The sequence below is a fragment of the Populus euphratica genome, unplaced genomic scaffold, assembly GCF_000495115.2.
Source record: "Populus euphratica unplaced genomic scaffold, PopEup_1.0 scaffold80.1, whole genome shotgun sequence".
NCBI lineage: Eukaryota > Viridiplantae > Streptophyta > Magnoliopsida > Malpighiales > Salicaceae > Populus > Populus euphratica.
The window spans coordinates 717787-735171 of record NW_011499960.1 but is presented as its reverse complement, the minus strand read 5'-3'; the positions used below and the strand labels follow the sequence as shown (position 1 = coordinate 735171).

Sequence of the window (17385 nt, the reverse complement as noted above, 5' to 3'; positions counted from 1 at the left end):
ACAAGTATGATATGGGGTAGTCATTCCCAAATATAGACGAAATAGCCATTATTGTCTGATATCGGGAGACCATTTAATCATTAATCAAAAGATTTGTGAATGTGAAGAGTATATCAAGAGAGTTTCAATTTTTTTTTTATAATCTAATTTATTATAATAATTTTAATATTATTTTTAGTGTATTTTTAACGTGAGAGTTAAACAATTAAAAGATGTATTAGTATGAAGTGAAATCCAAGCTCCTGTATGCTAAGGATAAGTTTTTTCAATGGACCAGAAAAAACAAGTCGGATATGGGGTAGCCATTCCCAAATGCAAACAGAATAGTCACTATTGTCCAATAAAGGCAGGCCATTCATGTCCAAATTGAAGGATTTATGAAAATTCCAAATTTTGCATCAAGAAATGCAGTCGAAAACAAAGTAGGGAGTTTATGGTAATTTCCCAAATGAACTATTATTGCAGAGTGCAGACAAAACGTTTTATTGAAGGAATATGAACCCACGTCAGCTCCATCCAATGAAGCTTCGTCTGCCTGCCAAACATTTAGTCAGGAAACTGGTGTGTTAGAGAAAAAAGTGTCTGTGGAGAGCACTTGAGTATAAGCATGTAATTCCATCATTGGACAACTCCTCCAAACTTATTGCAGAGTGTTCTGGTGAACAAATGGCCTTTCTGAGAAATCAAACAAGCTCAGAAGGAATTGATAAAATTATTGCTACACTTTTTTGTGGAAAGGATTATTGCATATCAGCAGATTGCCAAACATTTTCGTGCATTATTTCAAAATGGTTAAATTCTTAACATCCTTACAGGCTTGAGTGAGCAATCCATCAATGTAAGAAATCAGATCAAGCACTATTTGAAAGTTAACCTGGGCTTTGTAACTTAGTTGAATTACAGACCAGCAAATTCTTCACGGATCAGTTGTTGAGCTCCTTCAACTAGCCTTTTAATCACTTCAGATGCAGGCCAAATTTCTTTGATAAGGCCTACTCCTTGACCTGCATACATTGCCATGCTCTCAATGTCACCTGTGGTGGTCACATTAGGAACAGAACCTCCAAAACGCCAAATCTCTTTTTCCTATTTGTGAAGATACGATATTAACAAGGGATTTATGTTGGCCTTGAAAGCAATGGTAAGTGTTTAGGATTAAAACCTCAAAGCACGGAAGAAAAGATCAGAAAGACTCACCTCTCCATTAATTGTTGAACGACCAATGACTGGTTGGTTGATCTCATTTTCATGAGGTGGAAGGGACTTCCAATCATTGAAGAAAGGAGTAACCAGAGCACGCTGTGGTGCATTCGGCCACCTCGCCCGACCAAATATATTTGTATATTGAGTTCTATCAAGCTCAACTAACTTCCTTTTGTATGTGGGATGAGCATTGCTTTCCTCAGTGGCAACAAACCTGTGCATATGATTTTAGTTTTAAGACCACAGGTAAATATAAAAACGAACATGAAAGACTGTAAACTGCAAAGTTTTTAAGTATGTGAGAGGATGGTTCTTCATACCTCGTGCCTAGACAGACCCCTTTAGCTCCAAGAGCCAAAGCTGCAACATAGCCACGTGCATTAACAATACCTCCAGCAGCAATTACAGGTATATCACGATCACCAACAAGGTCTACTACTCTTGGCAATATTGAAATTAAACCTTCCTAAAAGTATATCAACAACAAATTCAAAGGGATTCATCATTCCTGAACAGTCAAGGTTAGAAAGGCATTCAACAATTTAAGATCATGAAAGCAGTATGAGAAGTAACAAACAAGGAGAAAAACAGAATAGCAGATCAAGAAATCACATACAGATTGACATATGTTGTGCTCAAAAAGATCTCCAATATATTACAATGTTTTCAATTATGAGTAACGAAGTTTGCTGATTTGTGAAACCAGCTAAGTTGAATCTCTGGTAACACTTTAATCATCAGATCATCAAAATAATTTATTTGGGCAGAATACTTTTTGATGGCAGAGAATTCTAGAAGGGAGTAAATAATTTTCTCAGCCCTTAGTTTTACTACTTGATCATCCCTGCCCCACTATCATCAACTCCCCAAACAATGGCAAGCAATAACCATACAATCTCTAAACAAATATAGTAATTAAATTATGAACAGCAGAAACTCTCATACCTGACCAATTACATGCCCTCCAGCTTCACGTCCTTGGACAATAATTCCATCTACACCAGCATCTATTGCTTTTCTTGCATCTTCAAAGCTCCCAACCTCCAATGGATTTACAAATGATTTGTTAGACTTCAACAAGAAAACAGAGGGCAATGTAAGACAATATTCAATAGAAACTAGCTTAAAGTCAAATCAAGGAAAGCAATGCACGTAATATAACTCTGTTCCTCTGAATTCTATAAATCATATTATGGTATAGCATGTTCAGAATATTATCTCCTTTTGAGCTACATCTTAGTAGCCTGGTTCACGATTCACCACTAAGCATCCAAAAAAGCATGATTATTGTGCTGGTTATGAATACAAGGGTGTCTAAAAATAAGATACATAAAGATTAAACTCTACATGACTCTGGCTGTCTAAGTGCCTGTTTGATATATAACCAATCAAGATTTGCAGGATAGAGAAATCTTATTCATGCTGGCCAAAATATATATGTGAGACTTACTTGTGGAACAACCTTGACTCCAGCAAGATGAGCCTCAAGCACAAGCTCTTTTGAACATTCACCCCAATAAACTTGCAAAACGGCTACCTTCTCATCCAATATAACCTTTAGATTCTCCTCATGTGGAAATGCCAGAACAAGACCAACCCCAAATGGTTTGTCAGTTAAGCTTCGTGTTTTCCTTATCAGTTCCCGTAAGTAATCAGGTGATTCCTGATAAAAAGAAATTTGAGACTATCATCTCCTGTGATTAGATTTTTTTTCTTTTCGGTGATAGATTCTGTGCTAAAAATTAGAATACATAGTAAGTAATCTGCAATATTCAAACATCTATTCTGCGTGTAATGCTAAGAACGTAACTTTTTTTTCAAAATACATGAAGAATTTGAAGCTGGACCTTAACTCACTCCCACATTACGAATAGGGGCCCATGGAAAATGAGATACAGTTACATCATCTGCAGTGCTGTTATTTGTAGGATATGGAAATTTAAAAAAATAGGATGCATGCTAGAACAATCTTCTAGACATACACTGCATAGCCACCATAAACTCTTCCAATTTGTTGTACAAGTAGAGGCATCCCAAATAGTACAACTTTTTACATTTAATCAGCAGTCTAGCCATCTAAAAGTTAATAACCCTACAATCATTTCCAGGACTCAAACCTCAATCTTCCTTTCTTCATGAAAGATTATTGTCCTATTTGTATAAAACTATGAAACAGTCTTGTAGTTGTTTTGCTGAGCGAAAAACTTAAGGCTATTAGATGTATATAAATTTGCTAGCTTCCTCTCTCTTTTTTTTTTAAATTGATAAGCTCCTTTATACAAGTATTCATCAAAGTTCATAATTTTAGAGCAAGAGTGAATTCCAATGCCAGGATGAATCAGCCTAGATAACCAACCACAGTCCATTGCCAGGCTAAGTGTTAGTGTCTGTTCACTCGCTATCCAATGAAAACCCAGCTTTATACTCTCTAATTTTGCACTTTCATAACTTAAAAGACAAATTTCAAAACATAGTTCAGGGAATGATCAGCAAATATCAGAAGCAACAAAAATTAAAGAACGCCATTCACTAAACACCATTGATCGATCATAGAACACATTTCTTGATAACAGTGATTACAAAACAAAAGAAGAAACATACCCAATCAGGAGCTCTAAGCAAACCAAGCCCACCAGCATTAGCAACAGCAGCAACAAGCTCTGGACCTGAAATATCAGGTCCTAATGGCGCTTGTACAATCCCATATTCAAAACCCAGAATCCCTCTCCAACCCATCTTTCTCACTCTCTACCACTCTCCAATTATAGTTCTTGAAATAAATTGATCAATCTTAAGTTGAATTCACTAGTATTATTATTTAGTGGTTAATCTTAAATCGATCATCTTTTTCTCACTCTCTACCACCCTGCTTAGCTTTTCCCATTTTCTACACGTAAGCAGAAAGAAAATTTGTCTTCTTAGTTCAGAGTAAATTATTCTTTAATCACTGATGTTTTAATCATTTTATAATTTAATCCAACCTTTTTTACTCTTTGTATCATTTGAAAATTAAGCTCTTGAAGAAAACAAATCATAATGGGACCTTAAATAAACATGGAGAAACATTTTACATGAAAAACGTCAGCAAGTTCTGAGACAATAAGGGACTGATATGTAAGTTTTTCAAAACAAGGGATCACATTATAACATTATTTTAAAATAAGGGATTAAATGAATGATCATATTCATTAATCCATGTGGCTTTTTAACGCAGGCGAGGTAGATTCCTGGGCTTTTTTTATATTTCAAGCCGCGGCCGCCTTCTGCCGCATCTAATTTCGTTTTGTATACATATATAGATTGGTTTGTTTTTGTGTTTTTAAAATAATTTAAAAAAATAAATTAATAAGTTTTTATATTTTTAGATTATTTTGATATATTAATATTAAAAATTATTAAAAATATTATTTTGATATATTTTTTAATAAAAAATATTTTTAAAAACAATTATAATTACATTATGAGATTATTATAACTTAGTTATTATAAGTTATTATAACTTGGCAAAACAAATTAATTATATCAATTATAGAACGCATTTATAATTTAATTATTTGTGTCTATTTATTTTTTTTATTTTTTAATAAATTAAATAATTAATAGATAAAATGAAAAATTGAATTAAAGATATTTTTAAAACAAAATATAATTGATTTATACATAATAACAAAGATTAAGAAAAAGTATATAATTTGGTAATATCATAGGGAGGGACTACCTGATTAAACAATTAACAAACAAAAAATCTTGGAATAAACAAAAAATCTTGGAATAAAATTGTTGTGAATCTATTTATAAAAAATTATTAATTATAATAGTGTAATGATAAATTTACCCAAAAAATTACATTCAATTTTTTAATATGGTAAAATTACTTAATTATCTTTAAAGGAAAGATATACAAAACTATCTTAAAGGGCTTTTTCATCATTTTATTGAAGTTTTTCGGTTAATATCAAGTTCAATTAGGAGAATTTTTTATTTAAATAGAAATTAAATATTATTAAAAAAAAAACACTACACAACTCATTCAACACTCACGTGAACAAGTGGTTGGTACTTATGTTTTTTGAGTGATGCATGCATATTCATCTCGTAACCAGATGTCACCTTCCATGATGATATTTGAATCCTCTTTGCCTTCGCTCTATAATATGGCGGCACATGCGGCCAACGGACCTCCGGTTTGCAGACAACAATCTTCTTCTTTTTTAATTTTCTTCTTTTTCTTTTCTCTTATCCTTTTAAGATTTCAACTCAACCCTTCAATTTGTTATTCTTTTAAATTTAGTATATGTTTTTTTGGTTACTATTTATTTTATTTAAAATTATTTTTTAATTTTATCATTTTTTTCATCTTTCAAATTTGGTCCATATTTTTTTATTGTTATTTGTTTTATTTTAGATAATTATTTAAATTGATTTTTTTTTTTACATCTTCACTCCCATGAGTTTTTTTCCTATCAAGCTTTATTTCTATTTTTTTTATTGATATTTTTTTACTTTGATAAATTTTTTAAATTGATATTTTTCATCTTATTTCATCCTTCAAAATTAAATTGGTTAGAAATTTAACTTCTTGATTGAGCCCCAATCTAAAAATTCATGGATTGCAAATTTTAGAAATCAACTCATGTTTTAGAGACTTACCTGGGTTTGCTTCGACTTTTTTTTTCCCCCTAAACTCATGCTTCTTTAGCTTCATCATTCTACTTTTATCCAATTGGATATTGGATCTATTATCCAAGTTTAGGAATTCATGAATTGTAAATTTTAGAGACTTACCTAGGTTTGCCTGGGTTTTTTTTTTTAACTTATGTATTTTTAGTTTCATCATTCTACTTTTATTCAATTGCAGATTGGATTTGTTATTTTTATTTATTTGTTTTCTATAGAATTTCTTACTAATTTTAAAAATAACTTTGGTTATCTCAATTTTTTTATTTATTTTTCTTTGTTAAATTTACTTTGGTAGATTTTTAAAACTTTTTTTTAATTTATCATTTAACAATAGATTGGCTGGAGATTAATTTTTCTTTTTTAGTTCCATCATTCAACGTTGGAGTTCTTTTCGTATTAGGCTTCATTATTGTCTTCAAATTTTTTTATATTTGTTTATCGTAGTTTCATCACTTAGATCTCGAGTTTGGCAAATTAGCCTATGTTGTCTTGAATTTTTTTTAGGATTTTTATTTTTTAATTTAATATTTGTTGTGTTTCTTCCTTTAGTGTTGGATTGCTTTAGAATTAAGATTTGTAATCTTTTTCAATTTATTTTCTATTAAGTTATCTAATTCACATGATCTGAGTCTTAGAGTTTAGTTGTCTTACCAATTTTGCTAATTGTTTTTTCTCCTTCTTTTTATTAACTTTTTTTTCTTAATTACATCTTTTTATATTGAATTTGTTTGGAACTAAACTTTTTTTATATAGAAAATAAATACTTATATAGATACTCGAAACCTGATGAATAGCTCATAAATACCTGATGAAACCTGATATCAAGAAATTCAACTTATGAGTGCCCATTACAATTTCTATTAAAAAAAATAGTTTTTTATCCCAAAAAACCTTAATTTAATTTATCAACCACCTTTTTTATGGCTAAAATTTAGGCAAGTAGATGATAAGCCCATTAACAAAAGTTTTTTAAATTTTTTTAAATTTTATGATTGAAAGAAATTTGTTTGTCCAGTAACTTATATAAAGAAGTCTAAATATCAAAGCAGCATCTTGTAGCTATACTAAAACGAACAAAATCAATCATTTAAAACTCAATATCAAAACTCAAGTGCAAACACAAGAGACCATACATGTAGAATCTTTCATGGCTTTATTCAATAGCTTAGTGCTTTTAAACCTCTTTGCACACTTAGGATTGTATCCCTTAGACCGGTATTAGATTTCCCTCGTTAATCCCTCATCATTTTCTCAATTATCACTATACTGACTGAAAGTTTTTTTTTTGTTGATTGAATTTCGATAATTTTTCTTAGAATCTTTTTTTATTATTATGAAAATTTATCAACATGCATACAATAAGCAAAAAAGTAAAAAAAAAAAAAAGGCCAAATAGTGTCAAAATGCATTTATGAGAAATTCTTGTATTTTTAAAAAAGAAATTGATCGAAATGAAGATTAAAATTAAGTTACAAAACAAGGATGGGAAGTGTGATTAACATAAAATGTTCATTTGCAACCATGCAGATGAAAATAAAGACCATATTTTGTTTACATGCCCTGTAACAAAAGGTTTTGTTCTTTTCTAGCCTTAACAGATAATTAAGTGCTTTGAATGATAGATTTTTCTAGGCTATAAAATTCTAGGGAATTAGAAATTTGACATCATTCTCTTAGAAATCAAAGAGTTCACAGGAACATTTCTAGTCATTGTTGTTACCTATTTTTGAGTTCCTGTATGAAAAATAAAAAAATATTTATAAAAAATTACATATTAAAAAAATATATTCGGAAGGAATCCAAAAAATAATATGAGTGAAAAAAAATATTGAAACGTCCATAAAATAGCTAGAAATTGGTTGAGGATGTTCGAAAATACAAGAATTGATATTTAACAGTATATGGACTCAATAACTGGTGTGAGCCCTATTGACAAGGAAAATTTAATTTTTAAGAAAGAAAAGTCTAAAATCAGAGATTTATAGACTTAATAAAATTTTATATAAGATTTAACTGAATTTATAGAGAGTTTGATTGTAAGAAAAATTGATTTTTAAATCAATTTTTCTGTGAGATTTGATTACAGAATTGCAAAAAATTCAATGACTAAATCAGAAGTATCCAAAAGGTGATGTTTCTTTGAAGCACTATTCATTGTCTTCTTTAAATCAAACAACTGGGTAGTAAAGGCAAGAGACGTTAGCAGCGACAATAGAACCATTTTCAATCAGGAGGCACATCTCGCGTCTAACATCCCTCGCCACCGAGACACTTGCTGGCCGTTACAAAAAACACCTACGACCTCTGGCTATAAAACCTAAAGGAGGAATCGAACACAAAAAAATGGAGAGGGAGAAAGGGAGAGCGTAAGGAAAAAAAATAGAGAGATTGAGAAACAATGAGAAAGCATAAGGGTAAGAAGAGGATGGAGAGGATCTAGATAGTAGAGGTCAATACCACTATAGTCTTCACTTCTCCAAAACCAGGTATGCCAAATTTCTTTCTCTATCTTTACAAGAATTGATGCATGTTAGTCTAAAAAAAAAAAAAGAGAGAAAACACAAGAAAGCTAAAAGATCATATTTCTACCCTTTATCCAGGGACTCGTTTTTGCTATCTGCAAAAACTAGCATGAGCAGTACGAAGGTAATATAATTACTTTAGCATTGTTCCATGCATGTTTAACATTTTATGCGTGCATGGCTTACTTGGGTCACTAGCTTGGGCTAGTGACCAGGCTGGGCTGGCTAGGTCTAACTCAACCAAGAAAAGAAAAGAAAATTCTTTAAAAATTATTTGAAATTTTTTTTACTATATTTTGATTAATATTTGGTTTGTATTGTTATACTATAAAGATAAAAATCCGGTATTAAAATACCTGGTTTTAGTCAAAACATTAAATAAATAAATAAATAATATTTTGTTTTCACGCATACAGCCAAGTATCTCAAAGAAAAAAATATATCATATTTTCATATAACAAAAATTTTAAAAATATGTATAAGCATGCATTTTGGCTTTAATAACCAGTCTATTAAAGTTACGAAAACTAGACCAATATTTCAAAAATTCTAATATATATATATATATATATATATATATATATATATATATATATATTTTATATATATATATTGTTTTCTTTTAGTATCTTGGGTTATGATCTTATACATAAAACATATTTCAAATATTAAATTCTTCTATTGACGTTAAAATGGTTAGGTTTTACCTAATAAGATAAAGATCACTTTACCGAGAAGGACTTTTTTATACCATAGACGGACAAACAACTAGAAAACACAACAAGACTTTAGATTTTATCAGACAATAAAACAAAGCAGCTTATCTTAGGTATGACGTATTTGGAGTGCTAATACCATTTTTTTAAGCAACCAGTCCCAGTACCCAATCTCTGAGACTAGTTAAGGTTCCTAGTGACCAAAATACTAGGTAGCAACTCTCATTCTTGCTTTCCACGGATAAAAACCAAGACTTTTTTGTCTCTCCTTATTTGCCACATTAGATACCAATATAAGAGTGGATTTTTCGCCAACGACATCGCACATATGCGACAGCATGACGACTCTACTAGGGACCTTGTGGACTAAGCTTTTTTTTTATCTCATAATTGAGTTTTGTTTGGTTTGAGTGTTTTATACTAATAAGCTTATTTTATTTATTCATGCTTTAATTTTGGTACATATATGATCATGCATAGTATAAAACTACCCCATGCATCACATACTTTAATTTTTGGGAAGCACACATGATCTCATTAAGTTAGGAAGGGGGTTAGCGATCTGCTTTATGACTATTGGTCAAGGTTCAAATGCGTGAAACACCCAAAGTATATTTGAGTGCCTGTTTGGTATTGGTGGGCATACATGCCTTAACTATTCCTTGCAACGCCCCCAAACTATCTTTATAAAGATCATCACTAGTAGATATAAGACATTTTTTAGACTTAGATAGTCAACCTACCCTTTGTTTCACAAGATATATACTTTCACTTGCATCAAAATTAATCATGTTAAATTAATCACTCTAGGTTCCAAACTAAAATCATGACTAAGTACCTATATTTCCAAGAGTTTAGGCAAGAATCTAAGCTAAACCAGACAGCTAAAAGAAAATGTCCAATAATCAACGCTAGTAGGTTGCCTTACATTACTAGGATAAATCACATGGTAAATGACTTACGGAAATTGTTGTTTATTATAGGATATGTGGATGAGACTCTCTTCGAAAGGCGATATGGGAGAATTGCACAACTAATGAGGTTACCAATATAAGTAACAACAATCAAAGCCCTACTGAAATTTTGAGATCCTAGTTATCGATGTTTTACTTTCAAGAACATTGATATGACACCTACCATAGAGGAATATGAACAGATCCTAGATTTTCTAAATAATAGCCGAAAAATCTACCTCAGATGAAAATTTAAAGACACAGTTTCAAAGGTAGTCAATTTGTTAGGCCTAGGAAAAATCAGTCAATGCAAAGTAGCTAATGGGGGTTTTAAATGGAAAGTCATTGAAGCTAAAAAGAAGAAGAATGCTAAAGAAGGCAAGTTGGGGACGAACGATACCGGTTAGTGGCTTTCACCATTTTCAGACTAGTATTATTTCCATCCAAAATAGGATTTATCAGTTTGGAAGTCGCAAATGTCTTCGTAGAATATGAGTATGACAGAATCAATCCTTTTTCAACAATTGTGGTTAAAACTATGTTGTCACTTAACCATTTCAAAATTGATTAGTACTTAAAAGTGCATTTTTATCAAGGTTTTATATCATCATTTTGCACTTGAAATATCAACAACTCCTTAACTAAAGCATGTTTTATAATAACATATCTAATAATATAAGATACCTTTAATATGTGGTAAATGTTTATTTTAAATACAGGCCTATCACATAAATAAAAGGATTGATTGATAAATTTAAGAACTGAAATTGGAAAGACAAAGAGATGGCTAAACTTAGAAAAGAGATGCTGGTGCAGTCCAAACATAACATTATTTAAAAATTAGGTCATATCTGGAGCTATAAATCTCGGATTTAGGTATATTTTATATGGATGGAAAGGTAAGACATAGGCCTACAACTTTGATATGGAGCCCAAGATTTAAAAAGGTCATTTTCAAGTCCAAATTATAGCAATAATAAAGAAGTCCAAATCTATCCTCCAACCTAAACACTGTTCAGTGTTTAGCCCATATCTGAAGTTTTAGAAGTCCAAATGACCTTAATGTTTTACCCTAGAAATCTAAGACAATTTCCTACAACTTTCATGTTTGCAACTGGCTCCAATTATAACGTTATCAATGACGTTTTGGGCAGACAAGAGAAGATAAGGATTGTCACCAAGTCAAGAGTTGGTCACCCAACTTTTTAATACTTTGCTTGTTAAATGACTAATTTTGATTTATGTTGTATAACACTTGGTACAACAAATGCTTGGCACTTTCATAGCCCATAATGTATGGTATAACCGACACCTGAGCTATGAAAAGAACTTGATTTGTTGTTAACATAAGTTATAATCATGAATGCCTAATGAGATTTACAAGTATTAGCATTAATTGAACAAGATGACTAATGTAATCATGTTAACAATTTATAATCTAATTGGAACCTCCTTATGTGTGGTTTTCAATTGAATAATAAGAGTTTATACTATAATTGTTTGACATACCATTAGTGGATCCTCTAACCTTGACATTTATTATTATCATTGTTTAATCCTTACGTTAATCTTTCATCTTAAAGTTCTTGTCGTGGGGAGCGCGAGCGTTTAGTGACGGTGGAGGCTCTTGTCGTGCCTCCTGATAAAGGGTATTGTGCGTTGGAAAATTATGATTAATTTTTGGGAGTCGCCACCTAGTATTATGGTTACTAGGAACCTATGGTCTGCGAGAGTCTGAGTAAGGGACTGGTTGTGCAAGGGGAAGACGTATCATCCTAATGCACTCTACCTAAGGTAAGTTGAATTGTTGTTTGATTGTTTTTTGAGTCAGGTTTCTATTTGTTGGTCTTTTCTAAGGCTCAAGGTAGATCTCTCTTCATGAAAAAATCTCTACCTTATTGGGTTAAATTCTAATCATTCCAAAGTCTAAATATTAACAACACATTTATTTACACTTTGTATCTTTAATACCCGAGGGGTATACTTTATCATGTAATTTTACACCCACAAATATTAAAGTCTACATCTGGATCCTAGGGAGATTGGAAAAGAAGTTTTTTTTGGAGAAAATCGGTATTTTAATACAAGATTTGTATTTTACAATGTAAATATATAACCTGATATTATGTAAAATTAATAGAAAAATATTTGAGAAAATCACAAATTTTTCAAAAGGACTTTTCAAATTTTTTGGAAATTGTTTTCGGAGAAAATTGGTATTTTAATACCAAATTTGTATTTTACAATGTACTTATGTAACCCGATATTATGCAAAATTGGTAGAAAAGTGTTTCACAAAATCATAAATTTTACAAAAGGACTTTTTATTTTTTAAAAAAAAATTGTCATCTTTTTTTTTTAGAAAATCAGTATTTTAATATCAGATTTGTATTTTACAATGTAAATATAGAACCCGATATTATGCAAAATTGGTAGAAAAATATTTGAGAGAATCACAATTTTTTTAAAAGGATTTTTGAAATTTTTTATTTTATTTTTTTTATTTTTTATTTTTATTATATATATTAATTAATTAATTATTATTTAAACAAGTGGGCTGAGCCAAACACAGACCCAAAACAGGTGGGCTGACGTTGTTAACATGATTACATTAGTCATCTTATTCGATTAATGCTAATACTTGTAAATTTCGTCAAGCATTCATGATTATAACTTATGTTAACAACAAATCAAGTTCCTTTCATAGCTCAGGTGTCGGTTATACCATACATTATGGGCTATGAAAGTGCCAAGCATTTGTTGTACCAAATGTTATACAACATAAATCAAGATTAGTCATTTAACAAGCAAAGTATTAAAAAGTGAACAAGATAACAAATATAAAACATGTTAGTACCAAACATTAAAGTCCATATTAAGTTTACACTATACTTATTCTTACACCATTAGTGTAACCTTTTCACCTTGACATAACTAACTTAGCTAGACATAATGAAAGAAAGCAAAATAGATAAACAAAATAACAACATAAAAGTTAACTAAGTAAAGGAAAGGAAATGAAAGGCATAAACTTGATATTAATGAAAGCAAAGCATAAACATTACAAAAAATACAAAGAGAGAAAGGAAGAGCATGATCTTGATCTGAACACCAAGATGCCTAAATGCATGGCAAATGCCTCCTTTTATAGGCCAAAATTGGGAACTATTGATTTGATGACTAATTGATAAGTGGGTGGCCAACTTTTGACTTGGTGACAATCCTTATCTTCTCTTGTCTGCCCAAAACGTCATTGATAACGTCAAAACTGGAGCCAGTTGCAAACATGAAAGTTGTAGGCAATTGTCTCAGCTTTCTTGTGTAAAAAATTCAGCTCATTTGGACTTCTAGAACTCCAGATATGGCCAAAATACCGAACAGTGCTCGGGCTGGAAGACAGATTCGGGCTTCTTTGTTGTTGCTACAATTTGGACTTGATAATGGCCTTTTTAGATCTTGGGCTCCATATGAAAGTTGTAGGCCTATGTCTTACCTTTCCATCCATATAAATTGGACCTAAATCTGAGATATATAGCTCTAGATATGACCCAATTACCGAACAGTGTTCCAGTTTGGATTGCACCGACATCTCTTCTCTAAGTTTGACCATCTCTTTATCCATGCAATTTAAGTTCTTCAAGTCATCAATCAATCCTTTCATTTATGTGATAGACCTGCATTAAAAATAGACATTTACCACAAATTAAAGGTATCTTATATTATTAGATATATTATTATAAAACATGCTTTGGTTAAGGAGTTATTGATACTTCAAGTGCAAAATGATGATATAAAACCATGATAAAAATGCACTTTTAAGTACTAATCACACCCCCCAACCAGCTTATTACTAGTCCCTAGTAATCAAAGCGTAAAATAGAAAAACAATTTGCAAATTCCACAAAGCAAGGTATTCATCATTTAACTTCCATTAATCTATCCAGATAAACAAACTCTCATTAAATTTATATATCTGCTCAATACCTCTTAACAAGATATTAATAAACCTTTCTTTTGTGCTCAATGTATCAACACATAATTATGGGGCTTTTCTTGGAAGAAAACAAAATTTTTGTTCTAATGTTTAAGGTTAACTTCCTTGGGTTGGGATTATTATTTTTGTCTTTTTTTTTCTTTTTTTCTTTTTTAAAAATCTATATACATATAATTTAAAAACATCATGCATCTTTAACCCATGTAACGAGCTTTCAGCTAATGACTCCCAGACCAGTTGGTCTTAGGGCATTAGGTGTTAAGACACCCCTACGAGCTTAGTAACTCGGGTCGCAGATACTGATATGTAGATAGTGCAATGTTTGATTCCCTTAAGCTTTTCTCCTCAACCCATGTAACAAGCGTTGGGCCAATAGCTCCCAAGTCAGTTGACTTTAGGGTATTAGGTGTTAAAACACCCCTTCGGGCTTAATTGCTTAGGTTAGGGAGGCTACGAAACCAAACTTATCTACATTTTTATTATCATCATTTTTTTTTCTTCTTTTTTTTCTTTTTTTTTTCTTTCTTTTTTTTCATGTTTTTTTTTTAATTATATACAATCCCTTTCCCTTAGTTGTTACCTTTAACAAAAGAACATAAATAATGTAATAATCCAATATGCAACCCACAATCATATGTTAAAGTGTGTGTGTGTAAATTAAGGTTTAAGAATACATGTTAAATAAGTATATGAGCAGAATTAAGTGGTAACAATACGAGAGTTTGTAAACCTGAATATTTCAGGAAGTATTATAATAGACCTTGTTAAGAATGGTTACTAAGATGCGTCTCAAGAGTCACTTTAACAAAAGAACTCCTTTACTCTGCCATCCTAGTAACAACAATTATGCACATGCTTTATGAAATGAAAAACAATTTTTTTTTATCAACTACTACCCTCTCCCCCCAACCAAAACGAGACATTGTCCTCAATGTTCTAAGGTAGAAAGATAGAGTATAAAAGATATCACCTGAAATAACGAACACTGACAAAACCTGAAACACACTAAAACAAAAATAAGAAATAACAAAACATAATAATAAAACCAAAAGACACAAAAATTCACAAATGAAGGCTCAAATCCAATCTAAGCTTTTTACGGCTTCCCGTAGATGACCAATTTATGCGACTCATGGAAGGATCAATCACAGGAATGAAAGATTGTAGTTGGTCAATCAACTGTTCAGCAGTAGCAGCAGAGATTATGATTTGTCGTGCAGAAGATGTTAGAAATTCCTGTTCCACAGCATGATCAAGAAAAGACAACAACTTATCATAATAACCATTAACATTTAACAAACCTATGGGTTTATGGTGAATGTGCAATTGAGCCCAAGAGGAAATATGAAAGATCTCTTCCAATGTGCCTAGACCACCTGGTAAAGCAATGAAAGCATCAGCATGGTTAAACATTGCATTCATTCGAGCCGACATTGTGGAGACCTGAAGTTCCTCTCCAATTGTTTTTCCAATGATGTCCCCTTGTGCCAAAGCTTCAGGGACGACCCCCAAAACTTGACTACCTCCTAAAAATGCAGCTATTGACACACCTCCCATTAACCCAAGACTGCCTCCCCCATACACTAAATGAATCTTTCTCTCAGCTAGCACCTAACCAAGATGATTTGCTGATTCTAAAAACTCCTTTTCTTTCCCAGGACTAGATCCACCGAAAACACAAATATTTCTTATTTGATGACCTGAGGAACTTGCCATTTCTACACACTTCTGTATTTGTTAAATGTATGGGTTGAGTAGAAATGAAAGGAAGGAAAAGAGGGTTTTATAGATGAGAAATTAGAAAGGCAATCATAACATCTATATGTAGGCCAGCTAGAGTCTCACACACTCTCTCTCTCTTTTTATTTATTTATTTACTTTTGAAAAAAAACATGTGTATGTACAGGTAGTTGTGATTGTGGCTCACATCTTCCCTTGGTTTTACGTCCAAGAACGGCTTAAACGCCCTCTATGGGTCGGGGATAGGCTTCCCATCCAGTTTTCTTAAAAACTGGCAAACAGGGTCTTTTTTAGTCAGATTCCCAAGACTAAGTCGATCATGTTCTTTATGAAATAGTGGCCATAAATCATGAATTGCACGATGCACATCTCCACTAGGATGCGTCTCAAGAGTCAATAGAAGATTATCTAAAGACTCCTTACTCAGGCCATCCTTAATGAATTGTATTTTATCTTCACGGTTTATAGATACCATTCCTAAAGAACGACATTGTGTATTACAAGTCCATCTAGCACATCGATGACAGACTTCTAGTCGTTTTGCACGACGTTTCTTTGCAAAAGTGCTTTTACCTGTTCCAGGCATGTGTGAAATAAAGAAATTAGAGGACTCACCTGATAATCGGACCTTTGCTTCAATCAACCAACGAATATCTTCAGGAATTCCATGATTCATTAACAATCTCAATCTTGCACATCTAGCACGGTAAATTTTTGTAATCGCATTCTGAGGCAGAGCGGGAAAATACTTTTTCAATTTTTCAAGATTAGTGTCCATTTTCAAATGAGAATTAGAAGAGAGATTCAAAGAATTGCACAAATATATACACAAATATCAGTTATTGTGGGAAACTGAAAGAACCGACTTAAGTCACGGAGTACCGTTATCCGCCATTTGACCGGGGTGAGAGAAACTAGCAAAAATCACTCAAAAAGAAACACAAAAACAATGTGAGAAAAACAAAATAATCAACCTTTATCTACAAGATCATTCAAACCAGCTGATTCATTTTCACTAGGAAAATTATCAAAGTAAGCTTTCAAACGATGTCCATTTTCCTTAAAATCATTGTCATTCATTGAATTCTCAATATCACAGGCCCCATAAGGATTGGTCCATCTTAATCTTAGCTCTTTAGGGAATGCATAGAGTTGAGAATCATAAAACAAAACTTTTTGACCAGTGTCAATTTTTTGACAATTCTGGATGAAACATGTTGGTTTGGCTTGCTAGGCTTAGCACAACCTCGCCTTTGCCTTTTTTTTTTCTTCTATTTTTGAAAATTTATTATTATTTTTATGGTTTTTTATTTTTTAATTTATATTTAAATTAATACCCTTTCTCTATTTCATTTTATTTGAAGAATCTCTTTTAAATGACAATTATCTTTTTAGTTATGTATTTAAATTTGAAGAGTTTTTTTAACTTATTTATAAATTATTTTTATTTTTTGTATGGATGAATTTTTTTTTTAAATTAAATAATATTTATAATATATGGAGTCTTGCATGATGTTTTGCCCAAAACGTCATTGATAACGTCAATTAAGGAGCCACTCGAAAACATGAAAGTTGTA

General features: G+C 31.6%; 1 protein-coding gene across 2 annotated transcripts; it reads right to left on the bottom strand.

Moving 5' to 3' along the window:
* Window positions 1-566: 566 nt before the first annotated feature.
* Window positions 567-4726, bottom strand: LOC105138660 (Aldolase-type TIM barrel family protein). Of its 2 annotated transcripts, XM_011044814.1 has the most exons (7): window positions 4714-4726; window positions 3805-4033; window positions 2654-2866; window positions 2149-2244; window positions 1524-1669; window positions 1198-1417; window positions 567-1086 (listed from the first exon to the last, which is right to left on the bottom strand). In XM_011044814.1, the coding sequence occupies exons 2-7, from the start codon at window positions 3937-3939 to the stop codon at window positions 898-900; spliced, it is 999 nt and encodes a 332-aa protein (XP_011043116.1). In that variant the 5' UTR covers window positions 3940-4033; window positions 4714-4726; the 3' UTR covers window positions 567-897. The 2 variants fall into 2 exon arrangements, with proteins under 2 accessions (XP_011043116.1, XP_011043115.1); XM_011044813.1 differs by lacking the exon at window positions 4714-4726 and having other exon boundaries at window positions 3805-4094.
* Between the last annotated feature and the right edge of the window lie 12659 nt (window positions 4727-17385).

What these genes read in the sequence shown, in the direction of transcription:
- LOC105138660 (XM_011044814.1), bottom strand. Translation starts at nt 3,939, where the DNA reads ATGGGTTGGAGAGGGATTCTGGGTTTTGAATATGGGATTGTACAAGCG. An exon ending in TGCTTAGAGCTCCTGATTGG is followed by an intron (nt 2,867 to 3,804) that starts GTATGTTTCTTC and finishes TCTTTTTATCAG; the next exon opens with GAATCACCTGATTACTTACG. An exon ending in GTTCAACAATTAATGGAGAG is followed by an intron (nt 1,087 to 1,197) that starts GTGAGTCTTTCT and finishes CTTCACAAATAG; the next exon opens with GAAAAAGAGATTTGGCGTTT.